At 41.4% G+C, this 18671-nt stretch overlaps 2 protein-coding genes across 4 annotated transcripts; one reads left to right on the top strand and one right to left on the bottom strand.

The window, feature by feature from the left end:
- The first annotated feature begins 218 nt into the window (after window positions 1-218).
- LOC132982471 (uncharacterized) lies at window positions 219-18192 on the top strand. The gene is made up of 4 exons (XM_061048998.1): window positions 219-257; window positions 14168-14283; window positions 14674-14709; window positions 16458-18192. The coding sequence occupies exons 1-4, from the start codon at window positions 234-236 to the stop codon at window positions 17191-17193; spliced, it is 912 nt and encodes a 303-aa protein (XP_060904981.1). The 5' UTR covers window positions 219-233; the 3' UTR covers window positions 17194-18192.
- Window positions 4792-8935, bottom strand: LOC132982456 (mucin-2-like). Of its 3 annotated transcripts, none has more exons than XM_061048985.1 (3): window positions 7655-8935; window positions 7151-7582; window positions 4792-7078 (listed from the first exon to the last, which is right to left on the bottom strand). In XM_061048985.1, the coding sequence occupies exons 1-3, from the start codon at window positions 8900-8902 to the stop codon at window positions 4901-4903; spliced, it is 3858 nt and encodes a 1285-aa protein (XP_060904968.1). In that variant the 5' UTR covers window positions 8903-8935; the 3' UTR covers window positions 4792-4900. The 3 variants fall into 3 exon arrangements, with proteins under 3 accessions (XP_060904968.1, XP_060904958.1, XP_060904950.1); XM_061048975.1 differs by having other exon boundaries at window positions 7151-8302; window positions 8375-8934; XM_061048967.1 differs by having other exon boundaries at window positions 7151-8934.
- Window positions 18193-18671: the final 479 nt, after the last annotated feature.

Below are 18671 nucleotides of genomic sequence, written 5' to 3'. Positions count from 1 at the left end.
CACCATATTTTAATGAGGTTAATTTGGTTAGGTAAGAATGAAATGATATTGACTGACTGCTGAATGTCTCTTAACATATGGAAGAATGCTTCCTAATTCTGTTGAAACATCATCAAACAAGGGCAGGGTCACACTCCCAGGGTTTGGCAACCTCCTCTCTATAAAATACCCCTTCCCCTTACTGTGGCTTCACCTTCACTGAGAAGAAAGCAGAGGTGGACAGCTTCTTTCACATGTCTTTTTCTCCATCAAAGAAGGTAAAGTTATTCCCTTGGGTTTATTGATCTTTTTTCTCAAGAAGGACATTGAATTAAGCTCAAATATATATTTTTACAATATTTAGAAGTTTGGCCTTAATTTAAGTTATTTCTCTCCTGAAACCTTGTTCAATTTTGAACATTTCCATGTAAAAATTATATATTAAAATGCCATATTATCCCCTATAAGGGATGAGATGCTGTGTTTGTTAATTAATTAAAAATGTATAGAGTTCTCATTGGGTGGTTGTTTGACATGGGTCAAGTTCATTGGATCAAATCCATCCAAAGACTTGTTCTTAGCAAGATTTATAAAGTAAACATTACATTCAGTTGGTTTTAGAGGGGAGTAACTAACTCAACAATGGTGAAGAAATGGATGATGTTATCGAGTGTCTTGACTTGTTTTAACATGTTTTTTCTGTGTCAGTTGCTGCAGTTGAATCAATTGTAACTGCTGGTTGAAGCAAGCTGACCACAGCTGCTGACCACAGCTGCCGTCCCCAATGCGGTCGAAAGCTACAAAGGTAAACCTACTTTGGAATGTAACATTTTAACATGTGAAATATATATTTTTCCTAAAGGTTTGATGTTATTGTATATTCCATTATAAGGGTTTAAATGACCAGCGACCAAGTTATAGATCTGTACTGGGTCTAGTCTGAGGGATCATGTCAGTCCTATTTAAGCCATCCTTCACTGTATTCCAAATGGCTTTAGGATTGATTTTAAGATGGTTTTGTTGTGGGTCCCACATTTGAAACCCATTGGCCTGAATAGGCGTATTATGTATTATTCTGTCTTTTCTGTGTTGTTTGTTTTTGTTTCATTAATGGCTTTCATGTGTTGTTACTTTACTTTGGTCAGCTGCTCCTGTTTAAATGTGGTTTAAAATTAACTTGACTCGAATTAATAACTGAAAATGTTTATCTAATTCATCCACAGCAAAGGGAGCATTACATTTATTACAAGACTACGCCAAAACAATCACTGTCGAAAGATTTAATTGTTCGACAATGACATTTGTTTTTATGAGCTTTTACTGTAACTAATAGAATTTGACTGTATGCCACAGCTGAGTTGAGGATGCTTGCTGTCACCAGTATCACAATCAGAATCAGATTCAGATTTATTGGCCAGGTATGCTTACACACACAAGGAATTTAACTTTGGTGAACTGTGCTCTCTTATGTACAGGTACAACATTAAATATCAACAATAAACATAATAAGATGGGGCGCTGGTGGCGCAATGGTTAGTGCGCGCGCCCCATGTATGGAGGCATCCCACCTGTGGCTTCTTTCCCGCATGTCGTTCCCCACTCACTCTCCCTGATTTCCGACTCTATCCACTGTCCTATCTCTCCATTAAAGGTACAAAAAGCCCAAAAAGAAATCTAAAAAAAACCAAAAACAAACCAAACAATAAACATCATAAGAAAATACTAATATTTACATGACTAAATATGAAACAGTGCAGTGGTGAATAGTGCAAAAGATGCTAAAGTAACATGATAATAAGAAAAATGCAGTTATGTGACAGATGGGTCAATTAAGATGTCAATTACAGTATTTACATAAATAAGTGTGAGTATATTGATCATTTAAATGAAATAATATAAATATACATATATGTATATTCACAGTGACGGTTGGATTAGAGTCATTTCACCGCGACAGGTCTGACACTCTGTGACTGATCAGCGTGATCAGAGTGACAGCCTGGGGGAAGAAGCTGTTCTTATGATGGGTTGTTTTTGCATCGATGTTCTGTAAGGCCTGCCAGAGGGGAGGAGTTTGAAAAGTTAGTGTCCGGGGTGTGAGGAGTCTGCAGTGATACTACCTGCCCGTTTCCTGTCCAGGGACTGGTATAAGTCCTGGATGGGGGGCAGGTCGACACCGATGATTTTTTCTCCTGAAGTCCACTGTCATCTCCACAGTCTTGAGCGGGTTCAGCTCCAGATGGTTCTGACTGCACCAGAGAGCCAGCTGTTCCACCTCCCGTCTGTAAGCAGACTCATCTCCATCCTCGAGGAGACTGATGATGGTGGTGTTGTCTGCAAATTTCAGGAGTTTCACAGAAGGTCCCCTGAGGTGCAGTCATTGGTGTAGAGGGAGAAGAGCAGTGTGGAGAGAACACACCCTTGGGGGGCGCCTGTGCTGATTGTCCAGGTGCTGGATGTGATGCTCCCCAGCCTGACCTGCTGTCTCCTGTCAGTCAGGAAGTTGGTAATCCACTGACAGGTGGAGGCCGGCACTGTGAGCTGGGTGAGTTTCTGGTGCAGGATGTCCGGGATGATGGTGTTGAAAGCCGAGCTGAAGTCCACAAACAGGATCCTAGCATAGGTCCTTGGGGAGTTGAGGTAATGCAGGATGTAGTTCAGACCCATGTCGGCTGCATCATCCACCGACCTGTTGGCCCGGTAGGCAAACTGCAGGGGATCCAGCAGGGGGCCTGTGATGTCCTTCAGGTGGCTCAAAACCAGTCTCTCAAAGGACTTCATGACCACAGACGTCAGGGCGACGGGTCTGTAGTCATTGAGTCCTGTGATGGCGGGTCTCTTTGGGACTGGGATGATGGTGGACCTTTTGAAGCATGAGGGAACTTCACACAGCTCCAGTGATGTGTTGAAGATCTGCGTGAAGATGGGGGCCAGCTGCTCAGCACAGACTCTCAGGCAGGATGGGGACACACCGTCTGGTCCTGGAGCCTTCCTGATCCTGGAGCCTTCCTGATCCTTCACCGCGGGAGTTCTCCTCCTTTGTTCTGGTCGGCGTCTACACATCACCTCAGGCCTGGATAAAAAAAAAACTAGGTTAGGAAGGAAACACATTTTTGCCAACATAATAATAAAATGCACTAGCAACTCACCACTGACTCATTATAATTAATTTTTAAAATATAGTTACTAAGTATTGTGATTGTATGATATTGTTCATTGTTTGTACAAATTACTTTCTTTCCCTTTTTTAAAGTTTTTTTTTTCTTCTCTGTTTTATATCTTTTATTTCATATGTCCGAAATAAACTTCAAACTAAACTAACTAACTAAACTAACTAATTGAATAAGTGATAGTGATTTTTAAAGCATAGCGAGTTTTGCACAAAAAACTAAAACAAGTTGGCAAAAATGGCTTCCATAGTTTACTAATCGTTGGAAGCTCTAACATGAACTGCCAAATTCTTGGTTAAAAAGTTACATTTAAAACAGACAGAATAGCCAGTTTTGTGGGGTGACTTTCAGGAAATGTTTATCAATGTTGACAATACATTTTTTACTAAATTTGTAGGGGTATAAAACAAAAGTCTAAATAATCAGTACTAACTTAACATCAAAGAATAAACCATCACCATCTGATTTGGACAATTTATATAACATGTAAAAATAAAGCCAAACCCAAAATTATTCAAATATCACATGTTCATTGATGATAATCCCTGCTGCAGAATGTATTTTCATTTATATTTTAAGACTGTCTAACGCTTGCTTATTTCCCTGTTTGAATCTCTGTTTAATATTTTTCGTCAAAGAAACTATTTTAATCTCTGCTAAACTCTGTGTGCAGATGGCTGGCCTATACTGGATGGCAGGGATGCTGGCCTTTTTCCTGTCTGCTCAAAACAGCATGGCTGCTTTGAGCCCTGACAGGCTGGCAACACTTGTAAAGAGAATCGGAAGAGAGTGAGTCAAAAATATTTTCCTATGGATATGTTCAGACCACCACTTAGTCAAAGGCAAAAACATGATTAGGGGCAGCAATGTAGGGAGCTATTGCTATGGGGTAAAGATAGCAGACTTAATACTAACAGTGCACTCCTGGGTGAATCAGTTGGAATCCCTGAGATAGAGACTGCAAGTGAATTATAGCTGACGTTGTAACTGCTATATCAATCAACCAATCAATCAATCATTATTTGTATAGCACCAATCCGTAAGTGTTATCGCAAGATGATTTATATGGGGTATTATTTAGTCAGGATTTCTCCTTTGTATTCCTCGCGTTGTCCACACTTCCTTGCCGCCCTTGTCAATGGCAATCCTAATTCTCCCTTTTTCCCAACCCCTAGTTTTTCGGTATTCTTGACTGGGTAGTGAGCCTTTTTAAGGGTATATAGCCAAACATCTTCAATCTTCAAAAGAAATGGGATAACTTACCATACTACTAAAACAGAGGAGTGGGGGGTATTTCCCCTATACAATTATTTGTTTTCTGTTACATTAAGGGTACCTAAATTGTTATTTTTCCCATGTAAGAAAGTTTAGAACTACTGAGGCCTATGCAAGGCAAACACAGAAAAATGCTTTATTCTTCACAGCGATAATGGTGGAAGGTTGCCCCCTGGTGGTTCACAAGTTTACTGCCCAAAACATATAAAACAGCATAAAGAATAATACATTATGTGGCAAAATATGCTTAAACGTATGCTTTTTTAAAAAGGTACAGAACAGACAGCAGCTCTTCTCTGGCTGTGAGGATCCCTCTCGTCAACAACCAGAACACAACAAACATCCTTCAGGAAGTGTTGGACGGTGATCCTGCTCATAATGTGAAAAATACAGTCAACAAGGATAAGGTCTACATAGGCAGGAGGGCTGTTGCAGCCAGAGTTCTGAAACAAAGAGGATATGACAGGGTCAAAAGATCATGGAGACATAGAACGGGTTGTGGGAGATACAGAGGATATGGCAGAGTCACAGGAACATGGAGACATAGAACGGGTAGTGGGGTCAAGATAGGTGGGAGATACAGAGGATATGGCAGAGTCACAGGAACATGGAGACATAGAAAGGGTTGTGGGGTCAAGGTAGGTGGGAGATACAGAGGACATGGCCGGGTCAGAGGAACATGGAGACATAGAAAGTGTTGTGGGTTCAGGGGAGGTTGGAGATACAGAGGATATGGCAGCGTCAGAGGAACCTGGAGACATAGAAAGGGTTGTGGGGTCAAGGTAGGCAGGAGATACAGAGGATATGTTAGAGTCAGAGGAAAATGGAGACATAGAAAGGGTTGTGGGGTCAGGGGAGGTTGGAGATACAGAGGACATGGCAGCGTCAGAGGAAAATGGAGACATAGAACGGGTAGCGGGGTCAAGGTAGGCAGGAGATACAGAGGATATGGCAGCGTCAGAGGAACATGGAGACATAGAAAGGGTTGTGGGGTCAAGGTAGGTTGGAGATACAGAGGACATGGCCGGGTCAAAGGAACATGGAGACATAGAACGGGTAGCGGGGTCAAGGTAGGTTGGAGATACAGAGGACATGGCAGCGTCAGAGGAAAATGGAGACATAGAAAGGGTAGCGGGGTCAAGGTAGGCAGGAGATACAGAGGATATGTTAGAGTCAGAGGAACATGGAGACATAGAAAGGGTTGTGGGGTCAAGGTAGGTTGGAGATACAGAGGACATGGCCGGGTCAAAGGAACATGGAGACATAGAACGGGTAGCGGGGTCAAGGTAGGCAGGAGATACAGAGGATATGTTAGAGTCAGAGGAACATGGAGACATAGAAAGGGTTGTGGGGTCAGGGGAGGTTGGAGATACAGAGGATATGGCAGAGTCAGAGGGACATGGAGACATAGAAAGGGTAGCGGAGTCAGGGGAGGTTGGAGATACAGAGGATATGGCAGAGTCAGAGGAACATGGAGACATAGAAAGGGTTGCGGAGTCAAGGTAGGCAGGAGATACAGAGGATATGTTAGAGTCAGAGGAACATGGAGACATAGAAAGGGTTGTGGGGTCAAGGTAGGTTGGAGATACAGAGGACCTGGCCGGGTCAGAGGAACATGGAGACATAGAAAGGGTTGTGGGGTCAAGGTAGGTTGGAGATACAGAGGACATGGCCGGGTCAAAGGAACATGGAGACATAGAACGGGTAGCGGGGTCAAGGTAGGCAGGAGATACAGAGGATATGTTAGAGTCAGAGGAACATGGAGACATAGAAAGGGTTGTGGGGTCAAGATAGGTTGGAGATACAGAGGACATGGCCGGGTCAAAGGAACATGGAGACATAGAACGGGTAGCGGGGTCAAGGTAGGTTGGAGATACAGAGGACATGGCAGCGTCAGAGGAAAATGGAGACATAGAACAGGTAGCGGGGTCAAGGTAGGCAGGAGATACAGAGGATATGTTAGAGTTAGAGGAACATGGAGACATAGAAAGGGTTGTGGGGTCAGGGGAGGTTGGAGATACAGAGGATATGGCAGAGTCAGAGGGACATGGAGACATAGAAAGGGTAGCGGAGTCAGGGGAGGCAGGAGATACAGAGGATATGTTAGAGTCAGAGGGACATGGAGACATAGAAAGGGTAGCGGAGTCAGGGGAGGTTGGAGATACAGAGGATATGGCAGAGTCAGAGGAACATGGAGACATAGAAAGGGTTGCGGAGTCAAGGTAGGCAGGAGATACAGAGGATATGTTAGAGTCAGAGGAACATGGAGACATAGAAAGGGTTGTGGGGTCAAGGTAGGTTGGAGATACAGAGGACCTGGCCGGGTCAGAGGAACATGGAGACATAGAAAGGGTTGTGGGGTCAAGGTAGGTTGGAGATACAGAGGACATGGCCGGGTCAAAGGAACATGGAGACATAGAACGGGTAGCGGGGTCAAGGTAGGCAGGAGATACAGAGGATATGTTAGAGTCAGAGGAACATGGAGACATAGAAAGGGTTGTGGGGTCAAGATAGGTTGGAGATACAGAGGACATGGCCGGGTCAAAGGAACATGGAGACATAGAACGGGTAGCGGGGTCAAGGTAGGTTGGAGATACAGAGGACATGGCAGCGTCAGAGGAAAATGGAGACATAGAACGGGTAGCGGGGTCAAGGTAGGCAGGAGATACAGAGGATATGTTAGAGTTAGAGGAACATGGAGACATAGAAAGGGTTGTGGGGTCAAGGTAGGTTGGAGATACAGAGGACATGGCAGAGTCAGAGGAACATGGAGACATAGAACGGGTAGCGGGGTCAAGGTAGGCAGGAGATACAGAGGATATGTTAGAGTCAGAGGAACATGGAGACATAGAAAGGGTTGTGGGGTCAAGGTAGGTTGGAGATACAGAGGACATGGTCGGGTCAAAGGAACATGGAGACATAGAACGGGTAGCGGGGTCAAGGTAGGCAGGAGATACAGAGGATATGTTAGAGTCAGAGGAACATGGAGACATAGAAAGGGTTGTGGGGTCAGGGGAGGTTGGAGATACAGAGGATATGGCAGAGTCAGAGGGACATGGAGACATAGAAAGGGTAGCGGAGTCAGGGGAGGTTGGAGATACAGAGGATATGGCAGCGTCAGAGGAAAATGGAGACATAGAAAGGGTAGCGGGGTCAAGGTAGGCAGGAGATACAGAGGATATGTTAGAGTCAGAGGAACATGGAGACATAGAAAGGGTTGTGGGGTCAAGGTAGGTTGGAGATACAGAGGACATGGCAGAGTCAGAGGAACTTGGAGACATAGAACGGGTAGCGGGGTCAAGGTAGGTTGGAGATACAGAGGACATGGCAGAGTCAGAGGAACATGGAGACATAGAAAGGGTTGTGGGGTCAAGGTAGGTTGGAGATACAGAGGACATGGCCGGGTCAAAGGAATATGGAGACATAGAACGGGTAGCGGGGTCAAGGTAGGCAGGAGATACAGAGGATATGTTAGAGTCAGAGGAACATGGAGACATAGAAAGGGTTGTGGGGTCAAGGTAGGTTGGAGATACAGAGGACATGGCAGAGTCAGAGGAACATGGAGACATAGAACGGGTAGCGGGGTCAAGGTAGGTTGGAGATACAGAGGACATGGCCGGGTCAAAGGAACATGGAGACATAGAACGGGTAGCGGGGTCAAGGTAGGTTGGAGATACAGAGGACATGGCAGCGTCAGAGGAAAATGGAGACATAGAACGGGTAGCGGGGTCAAGGTAGGCAGGAGATACAGAGGATATGTTAGAGTCAGAGGAACATGGAGACATAGAAAGGGTTGTGGGGTCAAGGTAGGTTGGAGATACAGAGGACATGGCAGCGTCAGAGGAAAATGGAGACATAGAACGGGTAGCGGGGTCAAGGTAGGCAGGAGATACAGAGGATATGTTAGAGTTAGAGGAACATGGAGACATAGAAAGGGTTGTGGGGTCAAGGTAGGTTGGAGATACAGAGGACATGGCCGGGTCAAAGGAACATGGAGACATAGAAAGGGTAGCGGAGTCAGGGGAGGCAGGAGATACAGAGGATATGTTAGAGTCAGAGGAACATGGAGACATAGAAAGGGTAGTGGAGTCAGGGGAGGTTGGAGATACAGAGGATATGGCAGAGTCAGAGGAACATGGAGACATAGAAAGGGTTGTGGGGTCAAGGTAGGTTGGAGATACAGAGGACATGGCAGAGTCAGAGGAACATGGAGATATAGAAAGGGTTGTGGGGTCAAGGTAGGTTGGAGATACAGAGGACATGGCAGAGTCAGAGGAACATGGAGACATAGAAAGGGTTGTGGGGTCAGGGGAGGTTGGAGATACAGAGGATATGTTAGAGTCAGAGGAACATGGAGACATAGAAAGGGTAGCGGAGTCAGGGGAGGTTGGAGATACAAAGGACATGGCAGAGTCAGAGGAACATGGAGACATAGAAAGGGTTGTGGGGTCAAGGTAGGTTGGAGATACAGAGGACATGGCAGAGTCAGAGGAACATGGAGATATAGAAAGGGTTGTGGGGTCAAGGTAGGTTGGAGATACAGAGGACATGGCAGAGTCAGAGGAACATGGAGACATAGAAAGGGTTGTGGGGTCAGGGGAGGTTGGAGATACAGAGGATATGGCAGAGTCAGAGGAACATGGAGACATATAAAGGGTTGTGGGTTCAGGGGAGGTGGGAGATACAGAGGATATGGTAGAGTTAGAGGAACATGGAGACATAGAATGACATAGACAGACAGAAAGAGACAGACTGCATTTGCTTATTAATAAGTCCTTTTTTTGCAAAAGTGCTGTAAGTAGTTAACTCCCCTGCCGGCTCTGCCAGAACCGCCTCACCTCTGTAACCCCTCTGTTTCTTCCTCCGAAGAAGGTACAGAGGAGGGATGACTTTGTCCCCCCATTAAGCCCCCTTGACATTCAGATTGAAGACGATACGTCCAGGGGCATAAATATGGCAGCTTGAGATGGCAGTCTGAATAGGGCTTAAGAATGTTTATCCATGCTTTAGTGAGGATCTAGTTCTAAACCAAAGTAGTGGAAATATTCAACTTCTGGGCATCAGGGGTTTTTGTTTAAACTCAATTACCTTTAATTTAGTAGTTGTAAATATATTTCATTCAAGATGGCTTAAAGGCAACACCTATATGACAGGAATATTTCTTAAGCACTTACATGCTCTAGTGGGATTGTAAAAACTGATTTTATGTCAAAACAAAATTCAAGAAACAGCATTTTGTTATATTTCTTAAGAAAAAAATTTGCTCAGCTCATCTTCAGTATTTTTGTTATTTTACTATATGCTTTTGTTAAACATTACCCATTCTAAAACTGCTCTGTTATTTTCTGATTAAAGCTTGGCTTGGCATTGATTCTGGTGTGTCAGTAAATCATTTGTTCACCTCTCACTTAAAGCTCTGCCTTATTCTTTATTCACAAGATAGAAAGTGGCAGAATGATGGTGCCACTCTTCATGCATGTGCATTTCATAAAACAATGGAAAATAAAAATACACTATACAACATTGCATCACCATGCAAATAAACAAACTAGGAGATATAAAGCAAGACTGACCTGGACCATACAATGTATAAAACATGGATGTGTCAGTGATGTCACCAATTGGTTGTTGGACTGACATTTTTTGTAGCCAATGAAATTCTCAAACCATACGGCTGCTTCAGTCATTACTTCGGGGTGATTTCTTCATGCAGACATGTAGGAGATTGTTTTAAAGTACGAGTGGTTTTCAGAACTGCATACAAGTAATAATAAGGTGATATTTACACCAAGATAGGCTATGAGAGCCATGAATTATTTGGAGAAAACGGGCAAATCTATGTAAAATTAAACATTAAGCACTCCCATATAGTTGGAATGGAAAGATCCTTGTGCTGGAGACTTGCAGTTGACTGAGGCTCTGATGAACGAAAATTCAGTATGTGGGGTCACCCCTATCATAATGAGGCATCAGTATTAATTTCAGTAAGTTTCATAACCAGCTTAAAATTCCCCTCAGGAACATTAATAATATTGTAAAAAAAGTTGATGTGATTTTAACGCTTACTAAGTTGACTCAAAAGGTTTCCTGCTGACAATAACTGTTTACTTGAATGTGAACCTTACAGGTTAAACTGAGACTAGTGGATAGTGATAAAGATGTGTTGTGTGGTGATCAGATAAAACAAATTGAACCAATGATTCAAGTTAAGTTTCAAACAGCCAAATGTGATTCTTGATTAGGGTTGGAAAATGTCCATCCAAAATACCCTTCCAAGGCAGGCCAGCAGTTACATGATAGCTTAATTGGTCCAGTCAGTGTTTAACAACCTAAATCCAACTGCACAATGTTTTTGTTCATTTCTTCCTTCTAGATATAATCTCTAAGACAAGTCCAAATTAGGGCATGGAACCTCTGGGGGTTTGCCCATGGATCTACTCTTAAAAATATCACTTCCTTCTAAATGCACTCGTAGTACTTTTCACTCGGAACAAAACACAGACCACAGCATCTGCAAGACGTCTTTCTCCATCGAAGCAGGTAGGATTTCTACTTGATTTAGTACATACCATAAGAAAACAAGGTGGGGTTTTTCATTCATTTTAATTTAACACAACAAGCAAGGTATCATCATGACCAGAAAGATTGAGTAAATAAGTTGCATTGCATCTATATATATATGGCTTGATTTATCAGTTTAAAGTCATGTAGATTTTGAAATAGCACTTACCACATAAAATACTTCGATTTCTAGATGACATTAAGTTTTGTTTCAGACACAAGTACTGTATGAATAGCAGATAGAAATGACCTCTTATCAGAACCAGATAGAGACAGGGACTCAAAAGCAGACTCACACGTGGCTAAGTTCAGGAAAAGGCAGAGTTTAATAACAGTCCAGGTAGGTCGGTACACAGGAAGGCAAACAAATCCAAAGGGAGCAGGCAAAAGGCAAAACGTTAAGGCAGGCACGGTCAAAAATCACTATAGGTCTACTAGGAAAAAATGCTGGAACAAGGTGACACACAGGAACACGCTACAAACTGGTAACATCAGGGAGGAAACACGGATATATACACAGACAATCACGGGATAACGAGACACAGGTGAGCACAATCAGGGCAGGAAAACATGAGGAGCAGGATCTGAAAGACAGAGACAAGGGTAAGTACAAATTAAAACAGGAACAGACAAAAATACTAATAAACAAAACATGACACTAGGTAACTTTACGGATCCTGTCACCTCTTGTCTTTGCCCCAAAAGTGTTTTCGGCTATACAGAAGTCAAATTTTTTCCCGACTTCAAGTTTTCTAAACAGCTTTTCAACTGAAACAAATGTGAATAAGCCACATTGGAGTAAAACACTATGCAACAGAAGCCACTGTGGCTGCAGGTCTCAAGCAGGATAATGACACTGGGAATGTCCCTAAATTTCCCGAGATTGACATCACACTGCTTTGATGTCCTCTTGAGGCAACAACTATGCCTCCAGGTTAGACACGCGGTGTTTGCTTCTTGAGCTCATTTGTCAAAGTTTAGCAAGTCCAGATGTGTCCTTCTTTTCATGTGGCTAAATTGTTGAAATGCTCTTTTTGATAGAACTTATTTACCATGACAAAAGAAAAAAAATATATCATTTTATTATTAAAAGGTTTTAAGGTAATAAGAGACTCTGCAATAGTAATTTTTGTTTACCAAAAAATTAAGAGCTAGAGAAGATGCGTGTCCAGGGATCCCAGTGAGTGGCATGGTGAACAAACGCTCGGCAAGCAGGTAGGCTGGAGAGTAGGCAGGCAGGCAAACAGGCAGGCAGGAAGGAATGAATGCACGAATAGACAAGATCACACTAGGTGACAAAACAATCTGGCGATGAGTCAGAATGAAGCCAGGGGTTTTGTACTGCATGGGTTCATTGTGAAATGAGTTTCACCTGCTGCTGCCTGCAAAAGAAGCCACTCCCCCTACACTCACACACAGGGGCCGTTTCCAAATTGCCAAGTACCTACTCAATCTGTCAGTAGGCAGTACCTACTATCAGTGCTGTATACTGTTAGTACCTACTATTCAGTAGGCAGACACAGTAGGCAGATATTTGTTCCTACTTCTTCTGATTCATTCAATATGGAAGTGACGTCATTTACGTTACCCGAACCGGCCGCATCCACCCTTTTTCTTTTTTTTTTGTTTAGCTTTATTCAAGAAGAGTAATGCGCAAATACAGTCAGGTAAACAAAAAACAATATCACAATGTAAATCAGGTTAAATACAGATTAAATAACTAAATAACATACAGTACATAAAGGAAAGTACAAATGAAAGACAGTAATATACAGAATATAAAATAAACCAATAAAGACACATTTAAATAGTGAAATCATTATTTAAATAGAAGGGGAAAGGTTTTATAATAATGCAGATATTTGTTATATTTTCTGTTGTTAATTAAAAGTAGCAATTTCAGTCGGGACTTTAACTCTAGATTAAAAATTGATTCAATTAATCCACGCTCAATTAATTTACTGAAAGCACGCATCCGATCCATACTGCATGAAACCCAGAAGTTAGTATCCATACTGAAATGTTCAGTATACTGAGGTGGACCCAAAAAATGCATACTGAATGACCACGAGAGTTCAGTATACTGAAACTCCTACTGAAAAGTACGTACTGCCTCCTGAACTGTGGCTATTCGGAAAGGGCCTGCATGGTAATCAGACACAGGTGAGACTAACGACACAGGTGAAGACAATTAGGGCAATCAAAATGGAGAGAAACCAAACAAAAGGAGGAAGACAAGAAACACTGGGGACAAGACCTACAGGAAAAGCAGAAAACACAAAAGACACACAGAGAACTCAAGAATGTAACATTATTTATTGCGTGTCTGGTGCAAATGAATCTTCTCTACCAATGATCTGTCTATCTGTGATCTTTATTCTTGCAAAAAGGAGCAAACAAAACAGAGTACTACAGCAGTCTGGGAAAGATCGAAGACGGCAAAGGGAAAACACACTTTTATACATTGTATCAAAGGGGAGGGGTGGAGATAGACAAACTCTGTTGTAGGGCAGATTAAGAGTTTGACGCTAAACAAAGTCTAGGCAGTTTATGTTCCTTAATTCAAAGAAAAGCAGAAGGTCACGTATAGGCCTCTGGTAAACAGGATATGTGTGGGCCAGGTGCGATTTGAACAGCGTTCTCTTAGCAAATGTCAGACAATTATATCAGCATCACATCAGCAAAATTCATTTTGCATTACACAACACACACAGGATTTAAAGAAACACGAGGAAATTACAAAATAAAACAGGAAACTCTAAAGACTTAACAAGGTAAATGCACAGTAACAATACACACAGCGAGAAACATGGATACAAATGACAAAATGAAATAGGAAGCACTAGAAATGTATATGTGAGATTTACACAGGGATTAAATCAAGAGAAGGGATTAATGCAAAATAAAACAGGAAATTAATTCTAAACACAGAAATTAACAAAATATAAAACTAAACAAGAAAAAATCGTGACAATTTTATATACAACTGCAAACTTCAGTCCTCAGTGATGTTTTTCCAAAGTTTTTAATGTTTCCTCAATATATGTGTAGACCTAAATATTAAATGTAAAAAAGTATAGGCGGCTGTACATGTAGCACATGGTATGTGGTGGAGAACCCTTAACAATGACATGCTGCAGTGAATAAACCTGTTTATTATCCTTTATGTTTGTTAAAAACAGATGGCTTTTCTCTCCTGGATGGCTGTAACGCTGGCTTTGTTGCTGCCTGTTGAAAACAGTTTGGCTGCAGTGGATCAAAACAAACTTGCAAACATTGTAGAGAAGATCATAGAAAGGTGAATACTGTCTATGGATAAATATTGGATGTCAGAATTTTATCACCATTCTCATAATAAAGACATTACAGGTTGACCAATTTAGTTCTCACTCAACACATTCACTAAGTTATCAATTCTCTCTCTCTCTAATATTTATGTTAACTGAAGCATCTCACAATTTAAGCTTTATCACAAAGTTAATTTTTGCAGTGACACTGATTCTTTGAGTTAAACAAGGCTGATATAGTTACATTTTAATAAAAAATAAATATATAAGAAACAAACAAATTACCACAAGTTAAGAAGCCTCCGTTACAGTTAAGATGTGTTACTACAACATCTGTGCATTATATTGTTATATTGATGATCAAACATAGCAGTAACACATTGTGTTTTTTTTTTATTCAGGTATCAACCAAGCTACATGGGTCAAAATGGTAAAATGTAAGTAAAAAAAAAAAAGTAAGTTAATCATAATGCATTTCAGAATAAAAGCTTTACTGTTCATTATAGCCAAGAAGTGAAGCAAAAAGACAAGACAACAAAAAAATAAAGCACCACAGACCTACAAAGCACATTTTAATTTCCACATCACTCGTTTCAGTGAAGCTACTCGCTGCTTCCTGTGCCACAGTCCTTGTCCTTTGTCCTTGACAAACTCCCTGGTTAGGGTGACTATACATCCTGATTTGACCTGGATCGTCTGGTTTTCATCTCAGTGTATCGAGTCAACGCAAATATGCATAGTAGAATATGACCCAGTTTTGAACAGTCACTGTCCTGGTTTTATCCAACCAAAATAACACACCATGCTTGCAACACTGATTTGTCTGTATATGTCAGTCAATCTTGTTGCCAAGGCTGTTGCTTATTTAACCAATATAAAAACGCACACACCAGACGCCGGTCAGTGCTGTGTCTGGACTGACTTTGGCCATTAATATCCTGGCAGGAAGGATTTAAGATGGGGTGCAAGCGGTGGTGAGTTCTCCCAATCCAAGCGTCCTACAGCATAGTAGCAGGGGAATGTAGAAGGAGGAGACTATGCAGAGGAGCACACTTGAGGAGATGAGCTGGGGGAGAGACACGCAACCCACACAGGAGGAAAATCCCCCCAAAAAATGTAATGTTCACGAAAAGAGGGAAATAGGAAGACAAATATCAATGTTAATTTTATTTAGGCTTCAACTAGCATAATAAATGACTCTGTCCAATGTTGCAAAGTGGACACAGCCCATAGACATCATGACAACAGTTGAATACACATCCACATCCTCACATGCAAACATTGCTGAAGATGCTTGCAGAGTCACATTTGCACAAAATCTGCTCACATAATTGTAATGTTGTCTAAGATGTTGTCTGTATGTCTTAAAGGCAGAATGTGCAACATTTTACACATAAATACAGCAGAAATCAAGTATATCCTCTGTAAATGTCTCTCTGAGTCATGACTATACAATGAGTGAGAAGCGTGAGTCTTGCTGGCTGTGCTATTGTAAGGCCATGTTTATATCATGTGTCTACATGGACGGAAGGGCCTTGCGTATAAAGCTGTTTTAGTCAAGGACTAGAGAAAAGTACCTTGTTGTGTAGAAATAAAAAGACTGAAGTGAGATGAATAAACTGAGAATGTTTTGTTATGTGACAAAACAAGTTTTCATTTAGTTGAATTTTGTGGACATAATATGCAGTTGAAAAATTAAAATCGCAATATGTTTCGCAATATAATGTATTGCAATTCTCAGCATAGCAAAATGTTTAAAATCGCAATAATATCGTATCGTGACTCAAATATTTGATAATATCGTATCATGGGGCCTATGGTGATTCCCACCCTTAACAGTTGTACTCAGACACCTTCAGTGGGCGCCAAAGCACACCGAACCAAATTCCTTCATATTGCTGCTTTAATGAAATTAGATACAAGAGGGTGTCAGACTTCATTCTGTTTAAAGTCTCAGTGTTTTCTGGGCTTAAGAGTCCAACTTTTGTTTACGACAGAGCTTATTTTCCTCCATAATCCAACTTTATATGCAAAAAAACAACCTTTTGCTTTTTATCAACTGAAACAGGGTGATGCTAACATCTGGGGTGGCTTACAACAATGCATCATCCATGCAACACATCGCTTTATGGATTTACTGTTTTTTAACACCTGGTTTTGTGTGTGTATCTGCTTTCTTTGACAGGAGATATCCCATGTTCAGTGTGGCTGTAAGCATCCCATACAACCAAGAAATAGAAGACTACGATATCAGTAAAGTGATGGACTCTGGTAATGATGTGCAGGAAACAATTCTCAATTGTAAAGTCTACATCAGCTCGAGGGTGGTCGCAGCCACAGTTCTGAGATGGCCCAACGTTGTGGATCAGTGTCCTAATGAACCTGTGCAGTGGCCTGATGTTCTGAAAAAATGTGGTAGGAGAAGGAATCTGACTTGGTTAGAAGTAAAGAACACGTGCAAAGATGAAGTTCAAGATGGTAGAGCTGATCATGCGGAGTACCGAATTCTTCAGAACTTCATTGCCTTCAAAAGTCAGAACAAAGATGATTTGTTAGTTTTCTATGTTCTTGCTTCACCATGTGATAAACGATGCACAAGCGAATCGAATCCTTGGAGCATTCTCCAAAGTATTAAGGTGATTCAGAACTGGAGTAACTATGCTGTTGTGTTTTCAAATGTGTTCAAACCTCGTAATGGGCACGATACATCTGAGGTGGACCGTAGAGAAGCCCTTGAGCGGCTTGGTAGGTCAATTGGTCTGAACAACATCTTTCGCTGTACAGGACAAGGTAGAATGCAGTGTACGAGCTGCTCTGGTGGTAATACAGTGGCACGCTATTGTTTTTCATACGAATTGTTGTTCACTTCAGCACAGCAGCTTGGACTTCCTCAAACAAAGTTTAAACTGTGTTCACGGTAGTTTTGGAAGAGTTCAGGGAAGCAGAGGAGGTGGCAAGGTCAGAAGAAGGCATGGATGGGGGAAAATGTAAAATAGTTGACAAAGATGATCGTGTAACCTTCTCACAAAGTGGCAATGAGGTCAGTAATACAGATGATGAGGATAATAAAGGAGAAGGCCAGGGGGGCAGTTACAGCAGAGCAGACTTGGTTTATCCTTGCACATCCCAAGAAACTTTTAATTTCATCTTTTTGAATTCATTTTGATCTTATTTTGATCTGGCAGTGTGCATCATCTTTGAATGCAGGCTCATGTTTCACAGGCATAACCAAGACCTAAATAATGATTTGCTACATGCTTCATTTATTTTTGACAATACGCAGATAAATATGATGTTAACAGCCAAGGCAAAGAACTGAATAAAGTTTTTTCAGAGTTTGCAATTTTGACTGTATGCATTCACATTTAATGGCTTTTTAAACAGTGTACTATATGTGAGGGTTTAATTATTATCAAATAATTTTATCCAATTATTTTATGATTTTAATCAGTACTTTTTTTCTATGATCTGCCTTTTTTTTATTTAATTGTTTCTTTTTACATGTGTTATAGAGGAGTATGAATGTATTTACATAATAACTTTTGTGTAATCCTTATTTTAGGAGTTATGGGCTAGTGCGAACAAGGCTGTAGATTAAGATTTCTGGACTCAAATTGATCAAAATAAAGATTAACATGGATGTTTGAGGCACTTTAAACTCTGAATTTGCTGTACAAGGGTAATTGTAACAGAACTCCTTTAGAGCATCACCGGATGCTTCTACTAGTGTTTAAAACTTGGCTTTGCATTTGATTCTGATCCGTCAGTGTGTTGGTCTTCTGGGAGCTCCTTCATATAGCCAAAGACTCCACAGTCTTCACATGGACAAACAATCTACTTATAATTTCACCTGTTTCATTGTAATCACTTTGCTGCTTCGGCACATAACTTTAACCCAAAATAAAAAACATTGAAGACTATTGTGTTAAAAAATTGTTAAAAACAGTTTTAAAGGGTCAGGTGTACCGGGGTAGGAGGGTGATAGCTGCAGCACAGCCAGGGGTATTGTCACATCTTCTAGACAACATAGAACCCTTCATTAAAGGGTAACTTCCTCAGCATTGACTCTGAAAAATCCCAGAGTGGACCAACAATTCTGAATCCTTCCAACAACTTGACGTTTCTAATAATACACCATCAAATCAGGAAGCAGATGAGGAAGTCAGTCCAGTCCCAGCAGCAGGTACAGACACGGGAGAACAAATCGCACAAGGCTTTGATATGAGGTGTCAGAGGCAGGGAAGAGGTAGCAAGGTAAAAAAGACAGTGCAAGCGCCAAGGAGGCATCAAGAGGGGAAAGGGTGACAAGGTTAGAGAAAGAAGAGGTAAGTCTTGATAAGGGCGCAAAGGAAGAGGTAAAAGAGGAGTAGAAGTAGCGTAGAAGACGAACCAAGAGTAG

The sequence above is a fragment of the Labrus mixtus genome, chromosome 2 (assembly GCF_963584025.1).
Source record: "Labrus mixtus chromosome 2, fLabMix1.1, whole genome shotgun sequence".
In the NCBI taxonomy this organism is placed as follows: Eukaryota; Metazoa; Chordata; class Actinopteri; order Labriformes; family Labridae; genus Labrus; species Labrus mixtus.
This window is presented reverse-complemented; position numbering and strand designations above follow the sequence as displayed.

Excerpts from the sequence above, each read along its gene's own strand:
- LOC132982471 (XM_061048998.1), top strand. The coding sequence starts at position 234 with ATGTCTTTTTCTCCATCAAAGAAG. Across the intron at positions 258-14,167 it reads CTTTTTCTCCATCAAAGAAG|ATGGCTTTTCTCTCCTGGAT; the intron begins GTAAAGTTATTC and ends TGTTAAAAACAG. Across the intron at positions 14,284-14,673 it reads GTAGAGAAGATCATAGAAAG|GTATCAACCAAGCTACATGG; the intron begins GTGAATACTGTC and ends TTTTTTATTCAG.
- LOC132982456 (XM_061048967.1), bottom strand. The coding sequence starts at position 8,902 with ATGTCCTCTGTATCTCCAACCTACCTTGACCCCACAACCCTTTCTATG. Across the intron at positions 7,079-7,150 it reads CCTCTGTATCTCCAACCTAC|CTTGACCCCGCTACCCGTTC; the intron begins CTTGACCCCACA and ends TCTCCTGCCTAC.